This window comes from Hydra viridissima, unplaced genomic scaffold (assembly GCF_058129835.1).
Source record: "Hydra viridissima isolate aposymbiotic clone 2 unplaced genomic scaffold, HvirCarnegie_v1 scaffold_2, whole genome shotgun sequence".
Lineage (NCBI taxonomy): Eukaryota > Metazoa > Cnidaria > Hydrozoa > Anthoathecata > Hydridae > Hydra > Hydra viridissima.
The window spans coordinates 20,380,844-20,404,212 of NW_028324301.1; the positions used below are offsets into that span (position 1 = coordinate 20,380,844).

General features: G+C 28.1%; 1 protein-coding gene and 1 pseudogene across 3 annotated transcripts; one reads left to right on the top strand and one right to left on the bottom strand.

The window, feature by feature from the left end:
* Positions 1-289: 289 nt before the first annotated feature.
* On the top strand, positions 290-22,202 carry LOC149892370 (tyrosine-protein kinase ITK/TSK-like). Of its 3 annotated transcripts, XR_016449775.1 has the most exons (21): positions 290-698; positions 2,466-2,561; positions 2,636-2,717; positions 2,795-2,944; positions 4,827-4,927; positions 5,222-5,286; positions 5,686-5,745; positions 6,051-6,102; positions 13,187-13,254; positions 14,682-14,806; positions 15,277-15,342; positions 15,433-15,497; positions 15,646-15,752; positions 15,852-15,940; positions 16,040-16,170; positions 16,790-16,854; positions 16,977-17,095; positions 17,343-17,380; positions 21,262-21,338; positions 21,629-21,709; positions 21,834-22,202. XR_016449775.1 is itself a non-coding variant. In XM_090078568.1 (20 exons), exons 1-20 carry the CDS (start codon positions 549-551, stop codon positions 21,900-21,902), a joined length of 1,818 nt encoding a protein of 605 aa, XP_089934694.1. In that variant the 5' UTR covers positions 290-548; the 3' UTR covers positions 21,903-22,202. The 3 variants fall into 3 exon arrangements, 2 of the variants coding, with proteins under 2 accessions (XP_089934694.1, XP_089934695.1); XM_090078568.1 differs by lacking the exon at positions 17,343-17,380; XM_090078569.1 differs by lacking the exons at positions 21,262-21,338; positions 21,629-21,709; positions 21,834-22,202 and having other exon boundaries at positions 17,343-17,630.
* Positions 17,678-19,024, bottom strand: LOC149892371 (uncharacterized; annotated as a pseudogene).
* Positions 22,203-23,369: the final 1,167 nt, after the last annotated feature.

A 23,369-nucleotide genomic window follows, 5' to 3' on the forward strand; every position in this document is an offset into this window, starting at 1 on the left:
CACTTCAATGACACTTTTTTTTCCCGCATGGTTGCGGGAAAAAAATCGGTATGATAACGATATGGAAATGAAACGATACGCAGATCCTTATACCCCATACAGTCAATCTTTAATTCCAATGGTTTTCTATGGGTGCACATTTGTTCAAATAAAAACGCAAGACAAAAATTTTACCAGTAATGTTTGTAACGTAACCTTTAGCTTGTTTCTATGCGCCCTCTGTCGATTATAATGACTCAGAGCTTCAAGAATGCTCAAGTCAGTATCCTGTGTAAATCTTAATTTATTTGAAAGATTTACATTTTTATTAGAATGTGAAGTTTTCAAAAAAATGAGTTTTTTTTTCTTCAAGTTTTTCTCTTTATTAAGGTTGAGTGAAAAGTTTGTTGAACAGTTAAAAATTTATTCGTAAACTTGACAAAAGCCAGTTACTTTTTTACTTGACAACTCTGAAGAGTTTATTAAAGCAAGCTATATTTCAACATCTTTTTTTTACTTAAGAAGGATAGAAAAATTCTTGTTTAGTACGTAAGCAGTGTGATTATGTTATGTTCCACAGCAATCAAAGTGAGATTTTAAAGCAAGATGTTCTTATAAAACGTGCTACTGGACGATCTCGCACTAAACTAATAAACTATAAAGAAAGGTTATTTGTTTTGACACCAACCCATCTCACATACTATGATGGAAATGAAAAGGTGCCAAATATTTTTTACATCAGCGTTTGCGTGTGCATGTGTTTTAACAGCAATCAATCAATTTTAAATAAATCTATGTTGTGTTATAAAATAATGATATAATGGCAACTCAAAGTTTTGGTTTCATTTTAAAATTGTAAAACTCTTTTGTGAAAATCTACTTAATATGCTTTGTACCTGTTAATTTCTACTAATTACCTGTTTAAAAAGCTACCTATTAACATTGTGGCTTTTTCTAAATAAAAATAAATACATTTGTTTTGTTCCTAAATTATATATCTATTTGACAATTTTTTTAAAAGTGAAATTGAGAAAAGTAGAACTAAAATGAGAAAAGTAGAACAACTGTTAATTTTTATATTATGATCTTATCTTTGCATGAAACCTTTAAATATGTACTGGTCTTCACAAATAAAAGGTTCCAGAATTGTTTTGTTATTGTTATTACTATTATTATTTTCTTCTTCTTCTTCTTCTTCTTCTTCTTCTTCTTATTATTATTATTATTATTATTATTATTATTATTATTATTATTATTACTATTATTATTATTATTATTATTATTATTATTATTATTATTATTATTATTATTATTATTATTATTACTATTATTATTATTATTATTATTATTATTATTATTATTATTATTATTATTATTATTATTATTATTATTATTATTATTATTATTATCATTATTATGTAATTATACAGTTACATAATTACATAGTTTACATATATGTAATTAGACAATAAAAATGATTATATAAATATAAACTTTCCAAAATTTTGCCTAATGTAGATATAATTTGTGATAAAAGGCTTTATGTACCATCAAACAAGAAGACAAATCAATTGCCTTATTTTCAAAAAAAAAAACAGGTAGTAAATTACCCTGGAGATATCTTTAAAGAAAGAGCAAAATACTACCCTTGAAATCATGAATTGGTTTTCTCACTGTCCTGATTCAAACCCAATTGAATTATTATGGAAGGAGCTGGATCATTTTAACTGTTTGGAAGATGAATAGAATAAGTTAGCTAAATTACAAAGTCTTATTTACAAAATGGCTAGAATTATAAAATCCATAAAGAAAGCAAGAGGTGCTTTTAATTTTTATGAAAAGAAATACCTTTTAATTCAATATACTTAAGAATATTGGAAATCATTTAAAATATTTAAAACCTTACCTAACACATATTAAGCAAGTAGTTCAGTTTTTCTAGTAGCTTTTACATTTAAGTATGTTTTTTAACATCTAAGTATGTTTTTTAACATCTAAGTATATTTTTTAACATCTAAGTATGTTTTTTAGCATCATTTATCATTATTTATGTTTGTATGTTTTTTTCCTCAAGAGGAGTAAACTCAAATTTAAGGGGGGATCTATGCACTCTCTAATAGACTTTTCATGTCCCTTCTACAATAAGCAAAAACAAAAAATATATAACTCTGAATTTTTAGTCTGAATAAGTTCTCCCTGATTTTTTTTAATTTAAAACTTTGAAATACAGCAACTTTTTAAACTATTTAACAGATTTTTTAAACCATTTAACAGCATTTCTACAGATTTTTATGGGCCAATACTATCACTAATACTTCAAAATTTCTTTTGTAACTTTCAATTCATGAATTAGGTCAAACTTGGTAATTTTGTAAATTTTATTACTAATATTTACTCTAGTTTACACTAACTACATACATTTTTTTCATTTCAATTTGTGAGGAATGGTTGAAATGTTAACTTTTTTTAAAACTTTTTTCTATTAGTCACGAGGAAAATTGAAAGGTTCATTAGAACTTTGGAAGATAAAAGTGATTGAAAGAGTTGATGAATATGCGCTAAAAAAAAAGTATTGCTTCCAGGTAGCTCTTTATCCAAGATTAAATTGTAGGTATAACTAATATTCTTTTTATTTATAACTTAATTTTTGTTTTAGATTGAGTATGAAGATTATATATTATACATAGTTGCAAAAGATGAAAGACAAAGGCTGGACTGGCTTACAACTCTTAGGGAAGGTATAGTACTGTTTTAATGTTCCTAATGTTTTAGTCTTGTATTGTTTTTAATAGTTCCTAATGCTTTTTTATCATAGAAGCTGAAGCAAAGGAGAATAATTTACAGCAAACTTACCATCCTGGTGTTTTTACAAATAGTTTCTGGTCTTGTTGTAAAGACAAAGAAAAGAGTGCACGAGGTTGCAAAAATTCTTACATTTATAGTAAGCTCGTTAATAACAATGCAAGTAAGTCTTCATCACAATATTTGTCTTTTTTGTTTTTGTATGGGAAATAATAATGAACATGCAAATTGTAATTTGGTATAAATGAGTTAATCATTATAAAAATAAACTGAAGTTGTATTTAGATTTACAGGAAATCCAACGGGAGGTATCCAATAATTTTCTAGATTAATAATAAAAAACAATTATTTTTGTATATAAGAAAGATATCCAATAATTTTATAGAAATGTAATGAAAAACAATCATTTTTAACATAATCTCCCTCAACTTCAATACACTTTGTCCAGTGTTTTTCCAATAACTCTATTTCATCATATATCAATTTCACTGTGTCTACAAAAAATAAGCCATCGCTACAATGACTTCTTCATTCAATTGGAAATGCTTTTTCAGCTTGGAAATAGGTATATGGAATATGGTGGAAGGTTGAAGCAATTTATACTTTAATTAACTGGTTTTAGCCATTGTCAAAATATTTTTGTGAGAAGGCTGTTATCTTGATGAAAAATCTTTTTTTCTTCACTAACCCTGGTCTCACAGATTTTTTCATCTACTTGATTCAAACATAAAATATTCAGATTCAATTGTTTTACCTTTTTATTTTTATTTAGTTTTATTTTTTTCTAAAGATAATCAATAAACAAAAACTCCTCTGTAATCTCAAAAAACTGTTGGTATAACCTTCCACCTGCTGATGGAACAGTCTTTGCCTTATTTAATGCCTTCTCACTGGCTTTAATCAACTGTTTTGATGTTGTTTTTGTTTTGGTGTCTAATGTTGAATCCTAGTTTTAGTAGCATTTATGAAACAATCATTGAAATCAGTTTTCTTTTGCTTTCAACAATTCAAACAAGCTTGAGAAACATGCATTTTAGCATGTTTTAAATCAATCAATAACAAATACAGCACCCATCTTGTACAAAGTTTTTTTTACGTCTTATATTGTTTATTTAAAATTAACACACCTGGTCTTTTGAAATGCTTAGGACCTCAGTATCTCACATACTTTCATTGTTGATCATCTAACACCATATCATGGACTTAAGTAATTTCTGGTATTTTTGGGTCTCAAGTGTGTGGTTAATCTTTAAAGCTACTAAAACCTTGATAATTATTTGCATATTGAAAAATACACTGACATACTAACACTACTTGACTTGACTAAACAAAGAGTAAAATGATAAATTTAAATGAAAGTCCATATGTGTTCATTTAAGAGTTCATTTTTGTGTTCATTTGAAAATTCTGCTAACTAAAAAAAAAAACTTTTTAGTGCTGTTTTTTTTTTACATTATCTGTCACTATACAAAATTATCAGATGGCTTATATATAACTGTAACCTGTCTCACCCTGGACTTATCTTTAAAAGTTTGTTGTTTTTTTTTTTGTTAACAAAAAATCAAACACTGCCATATTAGAATGATATATGCATATATCCTTCAAAAATATTACAATAGGAACAATAAAAATATTACAATAGGAACAATAAAAATATTACAATAGGAACAATAAAAATATTACAATAGGAACAATAAAAATATTACAATAGGAACAATAAAAAATTTGCTTAAAAGAAACTTTATAAACTTTTCTTTTATTATTTGACAAAATTCTGAATGCACAACTGAAAGAAATATTTTTAAAACCCTAGTAAAATATATAAAATTCAGTAAAATTTGTATCCTTTGTTTTTAAAACCCTAATAAAATATATAAAATTCAGTAAAATTTGTATCCCTTATTTTTAAATCATATTACTTTTAAAACTCTAATCAAGTATATATAAAATTCAATGTATTTGTACCCTTATAAAATGCATCATATGTTAACCCTTTGTAGCTGCTCAATTCAACAATAACCATAAAAAAAACAAATCTTTTTTAGATTTTCAAAGAAAAGAACCTAATGCATCTGAAGAGTTCTTTAAAGTCACTGCTAAATACGATTACAAACCAATCCAAGAAGTAGATCTCCCTTTAGTAAAAGTAATTGATATCTTTTTAAATTCTAAAATGTCAATTTTTTTTTGTTAGGAAAAAAAAATCACAGTATGTTATTCAATTTGCATAATCAATTGAACAAATACACTACTGAGAAAATTTTTCCAAATATTTTAACTTTATATCCAAATACTTTAACTTTATATCCAAATACTTTAAAATGTATTTTTATTGCTATTTAATGCTAAAAATAAATGCACAGTTATTTTGAGGTCTGAAATTTTAAGGTCTGAAAAACTCTGGATTTGTATTTACCTTTAAAAAGTTTGTTGTTTTCAGGATAAAGAATACACTGTTATTAATGCTACACAAACAAATTGGTGGCTGGCTCGTGATGATATGGGGTAATTTTTTTTTTTGTATTAGCTTAATGAAATATATATTCAAGTCTGTTACATTGATGTGCTTTTTCAAATATTTTTAAAACAAGAAAGAACTTTTTTATCAAAATTAATTTATTGTGATAAAAGAAGCATGAACAATGCTCCTGATGCCTCTTTTACATTTATCTATAGTTTAATTGATCTCTGTTGATTCTAATTTTTAAAATCAAAACCAATTTTGGTTTAAATTTTTTTTCTTTTAAATTTGCTACATTAAATTATTATGTTAGGTAAAAAGTATTTGTCCATCTTTATCAAGTTTTAAATTCTCCAGTTTTATATAAAGTTGATTTATTAAATAGTTAATTTTTATCAAAGGTGGTAGATTAAGTATTTTAAAGTTTTTTTATTGCTTTGTAGGAAAGAGGGTTACATTCCATCAAATTTTGTTGCAAGGCATTTTGGGATTGAAAGCGAAATGTATTAAACTTTATATGAAGTTTGCGAATTGCTGTAACTGAAATTATAAAATTATCTATAGTTTTTCTTATGTTCTTACTGTTTGATGCTTTTAAATCAAATCATGAAGCATTTTGAAAAATTTACTTTAAGAATTTTAATTTCTATATTTATTAATTTATTGTGATAAGATATTCAAAATTTATACTCAAGTTTATATCAATGTATAAACTTGAGTATATTCTGTTTCTACTTAAATATTTACAAGATTCATCGTTTTTGACACAAGCAGACAACAGTATCTAAATTAACTATATTTATTTTAGATGGTACCATAGTGATATGACACGACAAGAAGCAGACCTTGTATTAAGTGAAGTAAGTTAACTAAAGGTTAATACTGTACAAAATATTCTTTTTGAATTTGATTTTCTTAACTTAATAAACCTTTTAGATGTTACATTTTTGTTCAAAGGGCTTTAAAACAAAAAGTTACACACTTTGGCCCAAAGAAACCTCTAGTTTCAATGCTATGACACTCAAACAAAATCTTTGAAATAAAAGAGTACTTATCTTGTAGGTTTAGAAAAGTGTGCTTTTAAAATCTGGACAAAGTACTAAGGGTTAAAAATGGGGCAAGGAGGTAAATTTAAGGGGGGCTAGATCCATTTAAGACCTCCTTGATGACATCTTTTTTCTTTTCTTTTTTTTTTCTGTAGCTTTTTTTTTTAGTTTATAGTAATTTACTTTATAACAGTTTATTAAATAATAGTTTTCGTCTTTCATTTCACCTTGTCTTGAAAATGATACAAATGTTTGAAAAACTATATTTTAAAATTACATGTTTTAACATAAATAAAAAATCAAATTCTTTTTGTTCCAAACTATTGATTATAGTAGTCTTTCCCCATAATATGGATGCTCCTTCTTTACGAATACTTTCTCTGCATTGTTTGGCGAAGTTACCCAACTTTTAGTTATAGTATTAAGTTAGTTATAGTATTTCGTTATAGAATATTATAACTAAAGGTTGGGTAACTTCTCCAAACAATCCAGAGAAAGTATTTGTAAAAAAGGAGCATCCACATTATGGGGAAAGACTACTATAAAGACCACATTTGGCTGTGCATGACACAGTAGAATGTGGACTTAGCATGTGGTATTTATTTTTTTATCTAATTTTACAGTAACCTGGTTTCAAAGAATAATAGAACATCTTTCAATAAAAAACTTAAAGAAACAAGTTCTTTAGATTTTCTATTGCTTCTTTGAAGCCAGGTTATAATTTGCTCAAAAAACAACAATTTTTTATATTGCAAAAATCTTTTAGACACTATTTAGATGGAATTGAACATCTAGAAGATTTTAACATACTTGCTTCAAGAGTTTTCTAATTGTAATATCTGTGTTCGGCGGAATACACACATGACTTGTATTATTAAGAGCATGACTAAAAATAAATATGGCGGTCAACATTTTTCAAACTTTATGTTATATTCTGTTATTTTCCTAATATTATCCTCAGAATATTACATGGTACCAGAAGTAAACCTCTGTTTAAAATAAAATAGAACAATTTAGACCATTAGAGGCATTGAATTTAAATGGCAATGTTTCAGAAAACTGGCGAAAATGGAAGCAGAGATGGAATCTTTATAAAATAGCTTCAGGAGTCAATGACAAAAATGAAGATATTCAATGTGCCATCTTCCTTCATATGATTGGCGAAGACGCCTTAAGAGTATATGATACATTCATCTTCACAAGCGAAGAAAACAATAAATTAGCACCTTTAGTTCAAAAGTTTGAATGTTATTTCAACCCAAAAAAAAACATAACTCATGAACGTTATTTATTCAATTCATGTATGCAAGACAACAGATTATTTACTGACTTCTTGATTGATTTACAAAATAAAGCTAAAACATGCGAGTTTGGAACCCTCGAAGAAAGCCTTATACAAGACAGTAGTCTGTGGTATCGACTCTAAAGCTGCCAGAGAACGACTACTTCGAGACACTGAGCTCACTCTAGAAAAAACAATCAATTTTATGAGAGCATATGAAACATCAAAAATACAATTAAAAGCCCTCGAAAATACAATCCAGGCAGATTCTATAAACAAACATGGAAACAGAACTAATTTTAACTCCCTATAGATTGATAGACCCTTACAAAAACCTTGCTATTACTGTGGATCGAAACATACTACCTCGTTTTGCCCAGCATATGGCCTAAAGTGCACAACATGTGGAAAACTAAACCATTTTGCTAAAGTATGCATATCCAAAGCTAACCGCTTTAATACTAATCGTGTAGACCAAGTTGATCAAAAGGAAACCAACCTCAACTTCGCAGAGTTATATATTCATCATGTTGCAGCATCGATGGAATGTGATGATGATTTAACAGCAAATTTTACAGTCAACAGCAAAAATATAACATTTAAGCTAGACACTGGAGCCCAATTTAATGTCATTCCATACAATATCTACAACTCTATTCCTGGAAGACCTCCTCTCAAAAAAACAATAACTAGACTAAAATCATATGGAGGAAACAATATTCCTGTACTAGGAGCTTGCAATCTAACTGTTAAAAATGATAACATTTTACAAGTTTGCCAGTTTTTTGTTGTATCTCTGTCTGATGCAAAACCACTTCTTGGTCTAAGTTCCTGCAAATCTCTTGAAATATTAAACATTAATGATGTTGAAATTGATAAAGCTAACATTTTTAAAACATTATGGTGATGTTTTTACCGGCCTTGGTTTAGTTAAAGGAAATCATATTGCAGTTGCTAAAAATGCAATCCCAGTCGTTCATTCACCAAGGAAAGTACCAATTACTTAAAAGCACACTTTAACGTTTAGTAAAAGCCACTGTTATCTCAAAAATTTCTAAACCAACATCTTGGGTACACTCATTGGTCACTATAGAAAAAAAAGATGAGTCCTTAAGATTATGTATTGATCCGAAAGAACTAAACAAGTCTGTTTTAAGACAATACAAAACCACTCCATCTACAGAAGAAATCTCTAGTAAAATTTGCGGCAACAAAGTTTTCACTGTTATAGACATGGCTGATTGCTATTGGCATATAAAACTAGATGAACCTTCTTCAGAGCTATGTACATTTAACACTCCATATGGTCGATACAAATTCAACCACATGCCATTCGGCATATCATGCGCATCGGATGCTGCACAGGAGATGATTGAACTTAATTTTGGCGATATCCCCAATGTTTTGGCTATCAATGATGACTTGATTAATGCAGCTAAAACAAATGCCCAGCATGATATCATTTTTCAACAAATCCTACAACGAGCTTGTGAGAGAAACATCAGATTCAACCTAAAAAAAATACAAATTCGAGTATCTGAGGTCAAGTATCTCGGCAACATAATTAGCCATGAAGGCATAAGAATTGATCCTGAAAAAACTAAAGCCATATCTGCATACCCATTGCCTACATGTCAAGCAGATTTGCAACGGCTTTTAGGAATGGTCAACTATCTGCGACAATTCATCCAAAATATGTCAGAGATAACAGCTCCCCTCCGCCAGCTGCTTAAAAAAGACATACTCTGGTCATGGAACCATGAACATACCAGTGCTATGGAAAAAATTAAACAAGTACTTTCATCTTCTCCTGTACTCTCATTCTTCGACACTTCAAAAGATGTCCAGATTCAGGTAGGCGCATCTTCACATGGATTAGGAGCCTGTATTATGCAAGAAGGTCACCCGATCAGCTATACTTCACGTAGTTTAACCAAAGCAGAACAGAGATATGCCCAGATAGAGAAAGAACTTTTAGCAATAGTTTTTGCTTGTGAACGTTTAAATAAAATAGTCATACCAACTGCTATGAGACCCCTCATATTAAGATAGCTTCACTTATCACACCTTGGCACCGAGAAGACGAAAGCTAGAGCTCGAAACGTTTTCTACTGGCCAGGACTTACAAGCGACATTGATAAACTAATACTCAACTGCCAAAAATGCCTTAAGTACCGTAATAACAACAAAAAGGAAAAAATCATTCAACACGACATTCCTGACCTACCGTGGAGTAAAGTAGGATCAGATATATATGAGCTGCATGGAAAAGTCTATGTGATTGTTATTGACTATTTTTCTAAATTTATAGAAAACAGTGTCATTCCAGACAAAGCGGCATTCTCTGTTATCAAGTTCATGAAAACCATTTTTACTTGTCACGGAATACCCTCAAATCTCATTGCCGACAACAACCCCTACAACAGTGCAGAGTTCCTTAACTTCTTAAAAGAATATGGGTTCAACTTCACTCCATCAAGTCCTAACTACCTCCAATCAAATGGTCTCAGTGAAATGGGCGTGAAAATTATGAAGAAAATACTAAAAAAATACAATAACCCTGAACTTGGTCTTCTAGAATACCTCAACACGCCTCTTACAGGTATGGAATACTCTCCATCCCAACTTCTCATGAACAGAAGAACGCAAACAACCCTACCTGTCCACCATGACTTACTTATACCAGCAGTTCCATTAAATGCTTATAGCCAGATCATCAATCCAGAAATTGTCAAAAACAATACTATGATCGGAATGCATCTGAACTCCCAAATTTAGTAGCAAATGACACCGCCCGGATGAGAAAAGATGGAACATGGAAGAAAGTGACAGTTAAAGAAAATCTAACACTACCCAGATCATACAACGTGGTAGATAAGTACGGAAGAGTATATCGACGCAATCGTAAACATCTGATTAAAACCAATGAGCAACCACTAGCATATCAGCATGAGCAACTTGATTTACCATACGATTTACCAGCAGTTATCACACCTCCTACATCAAATGAGGAAACAGCAAATAATGAAATAGAAGAAGCTACAAGTATTCCAGAAACTCTACCGACTGAACCGCAGCCTGACGTGCGAAGATCGTCAAGGACTAAAAACAGACCTGCCTACTTGAAGGACTTCATTTAACTGTGTATATTATAAAGAATTTATTAACTATAGGTATATACACAGATCTTTAAAAAAAAAAAAAAAAATGGTAGAAGGAAGATGTAACATCCGTGTTCGGCGGAATACACACATGACTTGTATTATTAAGAGCATGTCTAAAAATAAATATGGCGGTCAAAATATTTCAAACTTTATGTTATATTCTGTTATTTTCCTAATATTATCCTCAGAATATTACACATATTTTGTTTGAGTTGTTCCATCTCATCTTTTACCTTGGTTGCCATGTTGAATATTATTTATAGACACCAATCATCGAACCCTCATCAGGTATCTAACAAAAATTTACCTAACAGTGGGAAAAAAAAAAAAATTAACAAATTTGGATCCAGATCAAGTTACACAATTCCAGGATTGATACAGTTTATAAATCTTTCATGGATGATTTTACTGATTTATTCTCTACATATTTTCATTACCAATAATTAATACTGCCAAATGTTTGTTTTATTGACTTGTTGAAATTCAAGCTAACGTTTTTTGGTAGAAATTCTTTCATACCATAAACAAGTTTTTTTCCCAGATGAGCTGAATAGCACATTCCCACATTTTAAATTGAAAGTAATATATTAACTAATATCTTGCAAATTCATCTTTTCTATAATATACCCTAAAATTCCAACTATTGTACACCAATGATCAGAAATAAATCTGAACCATTTTTCTCTTCACATTCAAACATTGATGATAACTTTAAAAAATAAACCTCCACCATCTAATAAAATGCTGATAAAGGCTGGGCTTGGATCTGAAATGCAAGGGTTTACAATGTCTTGCACAAAATCTGATGTCTTTTGAGCATGTAAAAGGACATAACATTATTTGATTATCATTCTCAATAAATTTATACTTTAGCACAGGTAAATAATGCATTTTTAATAAGAAATGTAACCTATTTCAGAAAGACAGCCAAACTTATTAGGCTTTACAGATAATTTATTTTCTAATTCCTTCCATAGAGGGGCAGTCATTTTGTATAAAAAATCAAATACTTCATTACACAGAAAACAACTTTAAAAATAACAAAATTAGTTTAGTAAATTAATTAAAAAACAAAATTAATTTTTTACCTGCTCAGCTTGAAGAGAAAAAAGTACAAATGCTAAGGTCAATTATATTGGCCATAGCCAATATAAAATTGGTGGTGCTGCAGTTATGAAAATGATCACATGCAAAATACGTAAAGCAAGAAAAACATAAGAAGGGTTCAGATTTAGGTACAGTTATTTCATCTTGAGGAGGGAGAATGGCACTGCTGCTATTTCTCAAAAGAGGTTTTCACTCAACTTAATTAAAAGTAAATTTTAAAGTAAAAGTAATAAAGTAATAATAACAAAGATAGGAATGTAAAAATCAATAAATATGCCTTGACTACATTGGCTCCTCATTGACCATCGTTAAAGTCTTCTTTTTTAAGTCTATACACATTTCTTCCAGACCCAGGATAAACAACTGGTGAAAAAAATTCATTGTTCATCAAATGTCAAAAAAAAAATAAACACCAGAATTAGTTCTTCTAAGTTTTTTGTTCATTTTTTTTTACCATACTTTTCTCAGTAACAACAGCAACACATAGAACTCATAGTTAGTTATGAAAAATGCTAAATACTAATAAAGTTACAAGTTATCTGTACATGATTTGAAAATTATTAAACTGCAGAAAGGTTAAATTTTGTCTCGTATATTAAGTATTTTAGTTGTTATAAAGGGTAATCCTATCTTTGCTCATGTGAAGGTGATAATTTGTAAATTATGATTTAAAATTTTTTTCTAATAGATAATTAAATAAACAAAGAAATAACATTTATATTTTTAAAAATATTTCTAAATAAGAATACATTTAAAAATAAACTATTTTCCTTTCTGTAGGAAAAAACTAATAATGGCTTCCAATGCTAAAAATAACATATTAGAAGTTCAAGAGCCAATGAAAAATTAAGAATTTTTATTACAGTTTTGGAAATCATTTATATCTAAATTGAATATGATAGCAATGCATTTTGATTTTAGAAAGATTATTTTCTAAAAGTATATGGTTTTTACTTGTATAAAAAAAAAACAAAAAAAAAACAACTTGGTTTGAGTGCCATGACATAAAACCTGGCAAACTCTTTAGTCATCCACAGTGTACACAAAAAACAAAAATACATTATATCATCTCTAAAATATTACCCAATTTCTTCTAATAATAAGTTTCTTCTCTTCATTAAGACCAAGATAGATATGAATGTAAAAGTTAGAGAGCTTATGAAAGTAAAAAATCAAAAGTAAAAAGCCAGTTCTCCTTCATACTAGTATTATGGGGATAATTTCAAATCACCTAATACTGTTATTGTTGATTTGAAAGTAATAATGAAGAAAAATATTTTGAAAAAGAGATCAATTTAATTTTATCCTTATTGAAAAGCTTTTTTTTTGTTCATTTTGTATTTAGAACTCATGTGATGGTACATTTCTTGTTAGAAATTCCAGTCAACCCAAGATGTACACTCTTTCTTTTTGGTAGTGTTTTGTTATTTAATAAATTTTTATTTCTGTAACTTGCAACTTTAAAATGTTATTATATATATTGTTATATATTTTATATTTGAAGGATTTCTTTTAAAGCTAAAACTGTTAAAAAAAAGTTAAGTATATCAGAGACACTTGTGTGACCACAGAACCCATTAGGCTTGATGGAGTGTGGCCTGGGATTTTTTTTTTACTAATAAAGCATCATTTTAATTATATTAACATGACTTAATCATAGTTGAAATTAGTTTCAGTTACTAAGAGTAGAAAAAAACCAAAACTCCTCTAAACAAAGTATTTTTTGATAAAATTTGAATTCTATTGATGAACTTTGATTTATTTTAAGATAGTACAAAAGTTTTTTATAAAATCTCCCATCTACAATAATGCTATCAACCATCTAAAATAATACAAGTGGAACATAAAGTGTCTAAATTTTTAACATGTCTAAATTGTTTATAGTTTAGTTAAAGATACTATTTTAACCACAGAAATTTTAAAAATATAATTTTTTTAAGTTATATAGTATACCTAAATACATATTATATATAATCAATTGTTGTATTTACTGGTACCAGTTACATGGAATAAAGGGCTATCCATACAGATACAGTTCATACACAAAAAGTTTGTAATTTTTTTTGACTGAAATAGTATATATATAACATTGAGTATATAAAGTACCTTAGCAACTTAAAATCTCTGTGATCCTTTAGAAGTATGGCCACTTTTCATAAGGTATGAATTTCATTTACAAGTACCACACATGACATTAGGAAAAGTGATAATATTTTTATGATAACCATCATAAATGTAGCGGTTGATAATACCTTGTATTTGGGTGGTAATTTCTGATAGCAACTTAGATCTGACACTTTTTTTCCACCCAACACACTGTACAAACTGAATCACATAAGAAACATTTTCCATTCATAAAATATATCTGTTATTTTACTTTTGTTTGGTAAATATTGTTATATCTAAGAATAACATCCTAACAATTTCAAAAAATTATTTTCATTAACGGAGGAGCAGTCTTTAATGTTTTAGTTTATTGAAATATTGCAGTTGTCTAGTATACTATATTTGTAATAGTGCAGTTGTCTAGTATACTATATTTTTAACAGTGACTTTTTTTATGCGAGTTTAGTTAGTTTTAATGATTGTCTGGCAGTTTAAATAGTTATTCCAGGTAAAATTTGGGATGCAGCTTTAATTTTACTTAATCATTTACATATTTTAGTGAAAATAGGTTTGACAATTTTAATGTCTTAGCAAGTGAAATTGGTTTTAACTTTTTTTTTTAAATCATGCTACTGTAATGAAAACAATGCATTATAAATAAATAAAACATAAAAGTTTGCTTCAGTTGTTCAGTTTTTTTTACAGTTTGTCTTTTTTTTTTTTTTTTCTTTTAGTTTCCAAGGTGTTGCAAAGCACTATCACATCAAATTAGACAAGGACAATTTGTTCTATGTCTCTCAGCGGCACAGTTTTGACTCAGTTACAAAGCTTATAGAATATCATAAACACAATAGTGCTGGTGAGTCTCTAACAAATGCCTTTCATAAGTTTTTTTATATCATAACATTTTGTACCAATTTTACTACAAGATCTTTATAAATCTTTTTTTTTACCTTGAAAATAAAAAAAATTAAATCAAGAATGTTTCACTCATAGATTTAAGACAACTTTTTCTTTTCATTCACCTGAAAAAAAAAATCAAACAACCAATAATAACTAAGTGACATTTTTCATTTGACAATAAAAGATTATTACTTTTAAAAACTTATGATGTGCTCTTGTTGTGCTCATGTAATGTATATACACATGAATTATTGCATAGTAACACCCTAATATTACAACCAAAAATAAAGCTTTAAAACAAGATTATTTTAGGAAAATAAAATTGTGAAAAAGTAAAAATCTTAATTAGATAAAATTAAAAAATGAAAATATTTATCTCCACTGAGCTGCTGTAACTTTAAGAGAAGTTGCATTCTGATTTTTTAGGATTAGCAACTCGTCTGCGTAATCCTTACACAGGGTTTGGAAAACCACCTGTTATACTAGGATCAGGTAATTAATGTTTTATTTCAATTTTTTGCTCTTTGTTTTTTTTGTAGTTTCCTGTGTTATATTACTATTTAGCAAGTTTTACTTGTTTAGGTGTCTTCCAAATCAACAGAAATGAAATTTGCATTACAAAGGAGATTGGCACTGGACAATTCGGAGTACATTATTTAATTTTTTACTATTTACTTAATATATATATATATATATATATATATATATATATATATATATATATATATATATATATATATATATATATGCAATAAAATAAATTATCAGTATAGAATTATCATCTTTTGATAATAGACAGTCCATGAGGCATTATGGAGAGATAAAACATTAGTTGCTGTGAAAGTGATGAAGCCTGGCTCCATGTCTGAATTAGATTTTATTGAAGAAGCAAAAATTATGCAGTATGATTTTTTGAAGTTGTGAAAGATATAAGTTAAATGTGGTTATTTTTAAAGCAATAAAAAAATTCTGTTTTAAGTAGTTCTACTTTAATGTTTTAGGCGTTTTCAGCATCGCAATTTGATAACATTATATGGTGTTTGCAGTATTGAAAGCCCTTTGTATATCGTTGTTGAGCTTATGAAAAATGGTAGCATATTTAATATTGTTATTGCTATTTGTTAGAAAGACAAAATTTGAATTAATTTTCTTTGGTTAAATTTCATTAAATTTCTTCTTTTTTCTTTAGGCTCTTTGCTCGAATACATGCGTAATGAAAAGCAGCTTTTAAGCCAACCTGGTATTCTAATTGATATCATTTTTAAAGTATCATCTGCCATGGCATATTTAGAAAAAAATCAATTCATACATAGAGATTTGGTAAGTTGATTTTATTCAAGATTAGAATGTAATGGTATCTTCATTGAATCTGATTTTTACAATTTTTATGAGCTTGTTTATCTTTTCTATCATTTTAACCTTCATTTGTTTTTAACATTTTTTTTTTTTTTTTTTTTTTAAGAAAGAGGTTGTTTTAATAAAACACAACTTCTTTTTAATATACAAGGTTGTGCAATACTAGTATCTGTTTGCTATATAATAAAAGAGTCTTTCTATATGTACTGTAGCATTGCTTTTACTAAGTTGTGGTGATATTTCTTCATTATTACATATTTGTGACAGGCTGCTCGTAACTGTTTATTACATATTTGTGACAGGCTGCTTGTAACTGTTTATTACATATTTGTGACAGGCTGCTCGTAACTGTTTATTACATATTTGTGACAGGCTGCTCGTAACTGTTTATTACATATTTGTGATAGGCTGCTTGTAATTGTTTATTACATATTTGTGGTAGGCTGCTTGTAATTGTTTATTACATATTTGTGATAAGGCTGCTTGTAATTGTTTATTATATATTTGTGATAGGCTGCTTGTAATTGTTTATTACATATTTGTGACAGGCTGCTCGTAACTGTTTATTACATATTTGTGATAGGCTGCTCGTAACTGTTTGGTGGGAGAAAACAATATGATAAAAGTAGGAGACTTTGGGTTGGCCAGGTTGGTTTTTTATAAAGGTTTTTTAAAGGTTGGTTTTTTTTATAAGTTTAAAAGTTAAATCAATCTGCCCCTAAATAAATGTCATAAGCTGAAAAAATTTTTATTTTTATTTTATTTTTAAGATATGTTCTTGATGATCAATACACAGCTTCTGAAGGAACAAAATTTCCTGTGAAATGGGCAGCTCCAGAAGTTCTTGAATACACAAAGTTTAGCAGCAAATCTGATGTTTGGGCTTTTGGTGTGTATTTATCTATTACATCACTGAGGAAAACTAAATAGTATTTAAAAGTACTATGTAGTTGCTTCTGATGTTTCATAGCTAATTATTTTATTTATTATTAAAGATCTGATGGGACCTTTCATCTGATTTCTTTTAGAATATTTATGTACATAGAATACGAACTAATGTATCAGCTTAGAGTAAATAATGAAAATCAGTAAATATTAAAAAATATTAAATTTACTTTTGTCATTAATTTTTTTAGTTAATTGAGACTTCACAGTGGACCAAAGAGACCATCAGGTTTTATGTTGTGTCAATTAAATGAAACCTTTTTTATATAAGAGTATTTGTCTAATGATAATTGAAAAGAGCATTTTTAAAATCTAAACAAAGTGCTAAGGTCATAAATGGGGTAAAATTAAGGGAAAAATTAAGGGGCCAAAAGCCTATATAAGAATTTTGGAGGTCCATTACAAAAAATAAAACTTTTTTTTTTATTACTAAAGTTGAGGTTTAAAGAAACTATACAAAATTTATAAACAACAATAAACATTTAAAATATTTATAATACTAATGTAAGTATTATATGGTAAATAACTATCAGCTAACTCTTCTTCTGTTAAAGTCAATCACAGAAGAGTGGAGTCTTCCTCCATGGTCTTCGTTTTCTTCTTGTTTTTTAAACCTATTCCATGTTGGTTTGAATTTAGAGTGAATTGATTCTCCACATTGGTCAGCAAATTTAGACAACCCACAATTGTTGTACTCAACAAAGGGTTGCACATGACACAAGAGTATATGTACTTTCCAATTTACTGAAAGTTTTTTCTCAAGAATATCTGCAATTTCTTAAAAGGATAAAAATGAGTTTTTAAATTTTATTATAGCCTTCTAATATCCAGGCTCAAGTGTTCGATCAAAACAAGAATCTTTTACAGCCTTGAAGTCTTTCATAAATTGAACTATTGGAACAAGACCAGGAACCTCAGATAATATAACATTTTCTAACTCATCTAAACACTTAAATATCTGGTTTGAATTGTTTCCATCCCATTCTCTGCCTTGATATCCTCACTGTAATACACCTCTAGTTTTCAAAAAATTATCAAACTCTAGCCAAAGATTTATTAATAAGCAATCTAATGTAGTTACTATTCCTATCAGGATATGTAATTCAGGACGAGGTACTAAATTTTGGATTAGAGTATCTGGATCTTCATCAAGGTAGAGAATTCTTGGATAAATCACACTCATATAATGATTCATCTTTGATTTCCTGGAATTATTTTTAACATTGTACCTTTGATAACAATAGTCAAGGCTTCCAAGTGTTCATAGTTTACCACACACTTCACTTGAGTCTCCTTCACACAAAAGACAAGCTTTTTTTCCTGCATGACTTGATATTCTAAAAACTGCATTAGCACACTTCAAATCAAAAGCTGCTGAAAACTTCAGATTTTGCAAAATGAGTTTCTCCAATATCACTCTTAATTTGAGGTTTGATTCTTGCACATCTTCAACAATGGCTAAGATTTGGCAATGCTGTACACCACTATTTAAGTATAAATCTGAAGTAGTATTTTCATTTTTGTCAAAAACATTTACAATAACTTTCATGAAACCATCTCCTCCGTCCATAGAAATCAGAACAAATGCAGATTGGGGGTCTAGATGACATTGGTTTATCAAATCTAGAGCAAACTAGAATTTTCTTGAACAAAAACAAGATCTTTTGTAATTTTTGTGCCATCAACACTGTCAAAGAAGTTAATCTGAACAATAGCAATAATAACTTAGAAAAAGGTTTTTCTCTTTATCTAATTTAAATAACAAAAGATGTATAAATGTTACCTTTTCTACTTTATAAAAATGTGATATGGACTCTTCTAGGTCACTCATATTTTCAAAGATGTTGTTCTCTACTGCAGAGTTACTTCCCATTCCTTTCCGAAGAGTAGAGACCAGCTGGCCTGTTTTATTCAGTTAGAAAGTTCTAGGATAATCTGAAGTTCCTTAATTATTTGAAGAGATACTTGTTATATAGACCTAGGTATAAAATGTATGTGAGTATATGTGTGTTTGTTCATATACAAGTATACAATACTATACATATAGTATACATGGGTAAACATTGCAAAGAAATTAAATAGAAAAAAAAATAATGTTAAATAGTTATTAAAAAAAAAAGAGTATAAACATAAATATAAAAAAACAAATAAGTATAAATCATTTTCATCATTTCTGAAGGAAATGATGAAAGTGATTTGATGAAACTTGAAATAGATCTGTAAAAGATAAGTGATTTATGCTATTTATTTTATTTTTTTATATATAATATTTTATAAATATTTACATATAATATAAATATGATTATATGAAATTGAAAAGGTACCTTATCTTTGCCTTGTTATCAGGACATCCAACTGTAATGGTTAATGGGTTTCTACCAGAAGGCATAGTAAATGATGCCCCACTTGCAATTTCATCTGTCTCTGTTTTTGCTTTAATTATTCCAGCAGCAACTTGCTCTGCTTGCAAACTTTCTAACGACTTAATGCTAGTAAGATCAGGTTTGCAACTGCAGATGAAGAAGAGCAGTTGTGTGAATGTTGTGTAAATGTTCTTGTGCAGCAGTTGTAAAACATTTACTACAAAGTGTTGAAGCCACAATTGAGATTGATCTATCTGGAGTTTCTTCAATTTGAATTGTTGTTAATAGAGCTGTTCTTGTCAATTCTTGATCAACATAAATTTTTCTATAATAATTATAAAAAGAGGGGGGGGGGGGATGAAAACTATATAAGTGCCCCATTTTGGCCCTTTTTTGGCCCTTTGCACCTAAAAAGAATTTCAAAAGCCCTTTTTTCTCTAAGTACATTACCAACACTCTTATAAAAAAAAAAGTTTCAACTGATTGACATGACAAAACCTGACAATTTCTCTGGTCCACAGTCAGTGGCGTATCTAGGGTAGGGCAGGCAGGGCACGTGCCATGGGCGCCAGCCTGAAAGGGGCCCAAAAGAGGCTTGGTTGCGATACAATAAGCGAGAATTATATAAAATAAATTAAGAAATAATATATCATATAAAATAAATACATTATATAAAATAAAATTTGTGTCATCATTTATTAAAAAATTGTAATTAAGCACTTTATGTGGGGGAAGAGGGGCGCGAGACCGGTGTTTGCCCCAGGTGCTATTTACCCTAGGTACGCCACTGTCCACAGTGGCTTACATAATTTGATAAAACTCATACAAATTTATATCATGCAATACAGACTAAAGTTTTTTTTTTAGTTTTTTATAAGTAAGTTTGTTAGAAAAAAATTTAATTTTTTTTATGTGTTATAGTTATATAAAGTTTAAATGTATACATCATTAAAAAATATTTCTTTAAGAAATTTTTAAATTATAACTAAGACATTTTAAATCAATACAATTTTAAATAACAAAGTTTATTATATTTATTGTTGCTCAAATTACTTTTCCCCTTCTTGACTTTTTTTCATTGAAAGTTAATGAAATAAAAAAATGAATGGAAAAATACCTTCTCTATTAATATAGGAAAAAGTTTAAAAAAATTAGAAAAAGATAAATATATAAAAACTTTATATATATATATATATATATATATATATATATATATATATATATATATATATATATATATATATATATATATATATATAAAATATATATTTATATATTTTTTAGATATATAAAAGCTTTTATAAAAACAATAACATTTTTAACTTTCTCCTCATTACTTAAAGATATGTTCCAAAGAACATATATATATATACAATATAGAACATATATATACAATAAGAAAAATTAAGTTTCAGTATTAATTACAAAGAGAGAATTTTTCTTAAATAAAAGTCCAGATGTTTGACTGTCAATATTAATTAAAGTTGAACCTTCACATTGTTAAGATCATCATCAGTCTACAATATAAGCAGTCTAGATGTTTGAAATAAAATAAGTGTAATTAACATTTTAATTCTAAATCTTTGATAAATTTAAACATTGATTACTTTTAGATTTGTAAAGATTTTAAGTAATGCATTAAAATAGTTTTTAATTTATCAGGAAAAGTTCCTCTTTAATACAACCTTTTTCTAATACACATCATTTTTACAATCACTAACTATCCAAAAAACTTTATTGATTACAGGTATTTTATGTTGGGAAGTATTTACCGGAGGCAAATCTCCTTACGCCTTTCTAAACAATCATCAAGTGGTAGATGAGGTGTGTAATTAAACTTTTAGTAATTGGTTATACTAACATACATACATACATACATACATACATACATACATACATACATACATACATACATACATACATACATACATACATACATACATACATACATACATACATACATACATACATACATACATACATACAATTACATACAATTACACACAGCATACCTATATACAGTATTTATATGTATCATTGCTAAAATATCTGATAATTTAGCACAAGCATCCACATGTAAATTTTAAAAATTGATATTTGAAATTTCTTTAAAGATTCGAAGAGGTTATCGATTAGAAAAGCCCAGTGACTGTCCTGCGAATATCTATGCATTAATGTACAGTTGTTGGGAGCAGGTATTTAACCTTGAGTAGTTTTAACCTTGAGTATTGTTAGAAAAACTCTTCTGTACCTATTTGTTTAATTTGTTTCGAAATTGTTGAAATCTTAGAATGGTTTTTTTTTTTTTCCCTTGTATAGTTACCGGAGAAACGACCAAAGTTCAGTTTTATAAACAAATGTCTTGAAGAACTGACTGAGTCTTTTTGAACCTAAGTTTTAATATTTATGTCACTTACAAATTTCTATGTTACTTATAACTTATTATTGGAATCACTTTTACATTTTTGGTTTTAAGAGCTTTTTTTACGTTTGAAATAGATATTTTTTTTAGTATAATACTTTTTCTACTATTTCTACCAAATTTTAAAAATATTTCTTCTACGGTTTTTTTCCACCTATAAATAATTTTTTTTATTTTTTTTTTTAAACCAAAATAAATTTGTAAGTATTTTTTTAACGTTTTTTAAATTACAATTGTTGCAATTGAATAAAATTAATGTAATTTTATTGAAATGTCTTTTTTTTATAGTTGATCATTCTACCTGGCAACAATATTTTGTTGATAAAACTTTTAAGTACAAGCTAAGTTTTCTTTGTTAAATTCAAAATGCGTTTGGATTAAATTGGAATAATCTTATTGTTGTAATTAGTTAAATATAAATACATAAAATAGTACACGATCTGAATTTTCATTAAAAATAGTACACGTTCTGAATCTTCATTAAAATAGTACACGATCTGAATCTTCATTAAAATATAGAAAATGATTGGTAAGGGTTAACTAGCGTTGTAAATCTTAAAAGAAAAAAAGTGTAACAGTTACAACTCAAATGTCATTTTAGCATTAGTATTAATATCGATGGCTCCGCGCAAAATCGGACTATCTGCAATCTCCGTCAAAAACAAAATTGGCATATCTGCAATCTCCGCGTAAAACAAAATTGGACTATCTGCATTTTCCGCCAGCTTTATTTTTGAACTATCTGCATTCTCCGGGCGTTCAAAGTTTTTATTGCATGAAATTATGCGCCTTGTCAAAATGTGATTTCACTACAAATGGCAGATCTCATGAAATAAGTTGTTAATAAGAAGACAGTAATTGCATTATTTTCCATCTATTCCTGAGATATAAATCTGTTTAAGTTTTAACACAAAGTTTCACTTGCCACATTTGATTTTGTTTAGAAGTAATTATTTTAAATAGTTATATGACATATGGTATGTTAATGCAAATGAAAAATTTACAATATTTTTAGAACATCATTTTAGCGGCTAAAATAAGAACAGTCTGCATCTACTTTAATCTCAAGTCTGAACTTAGTAAGCGTATACACATCATGAATTGATCAAAGTGTAGCTGATCGCAAAACCAATTTTATGTATTCAAATTTAATTTGAAATTAAAATGCTGCTGGATTAAGAAAACGTTTTACAGTTTTACGAGGCTTATTCGAAACATTGTTTGGTGTTTTTCAAGTTTGTCTATTTTCAACAGAAAAAAAAAAAAGTAGTGTTACTGTGTTATCTATATTATATAGGTATACTATATAGCATATAGCAGTCAGTCATGTTTTGGTTAAATGTGAAAATAACAAGTTGGTTTGTTTAGCTTACAAAATTAATTAATTCAAGTGTATTATTGCTATCGTCAAATAAAATATGTTAGATCTTAAA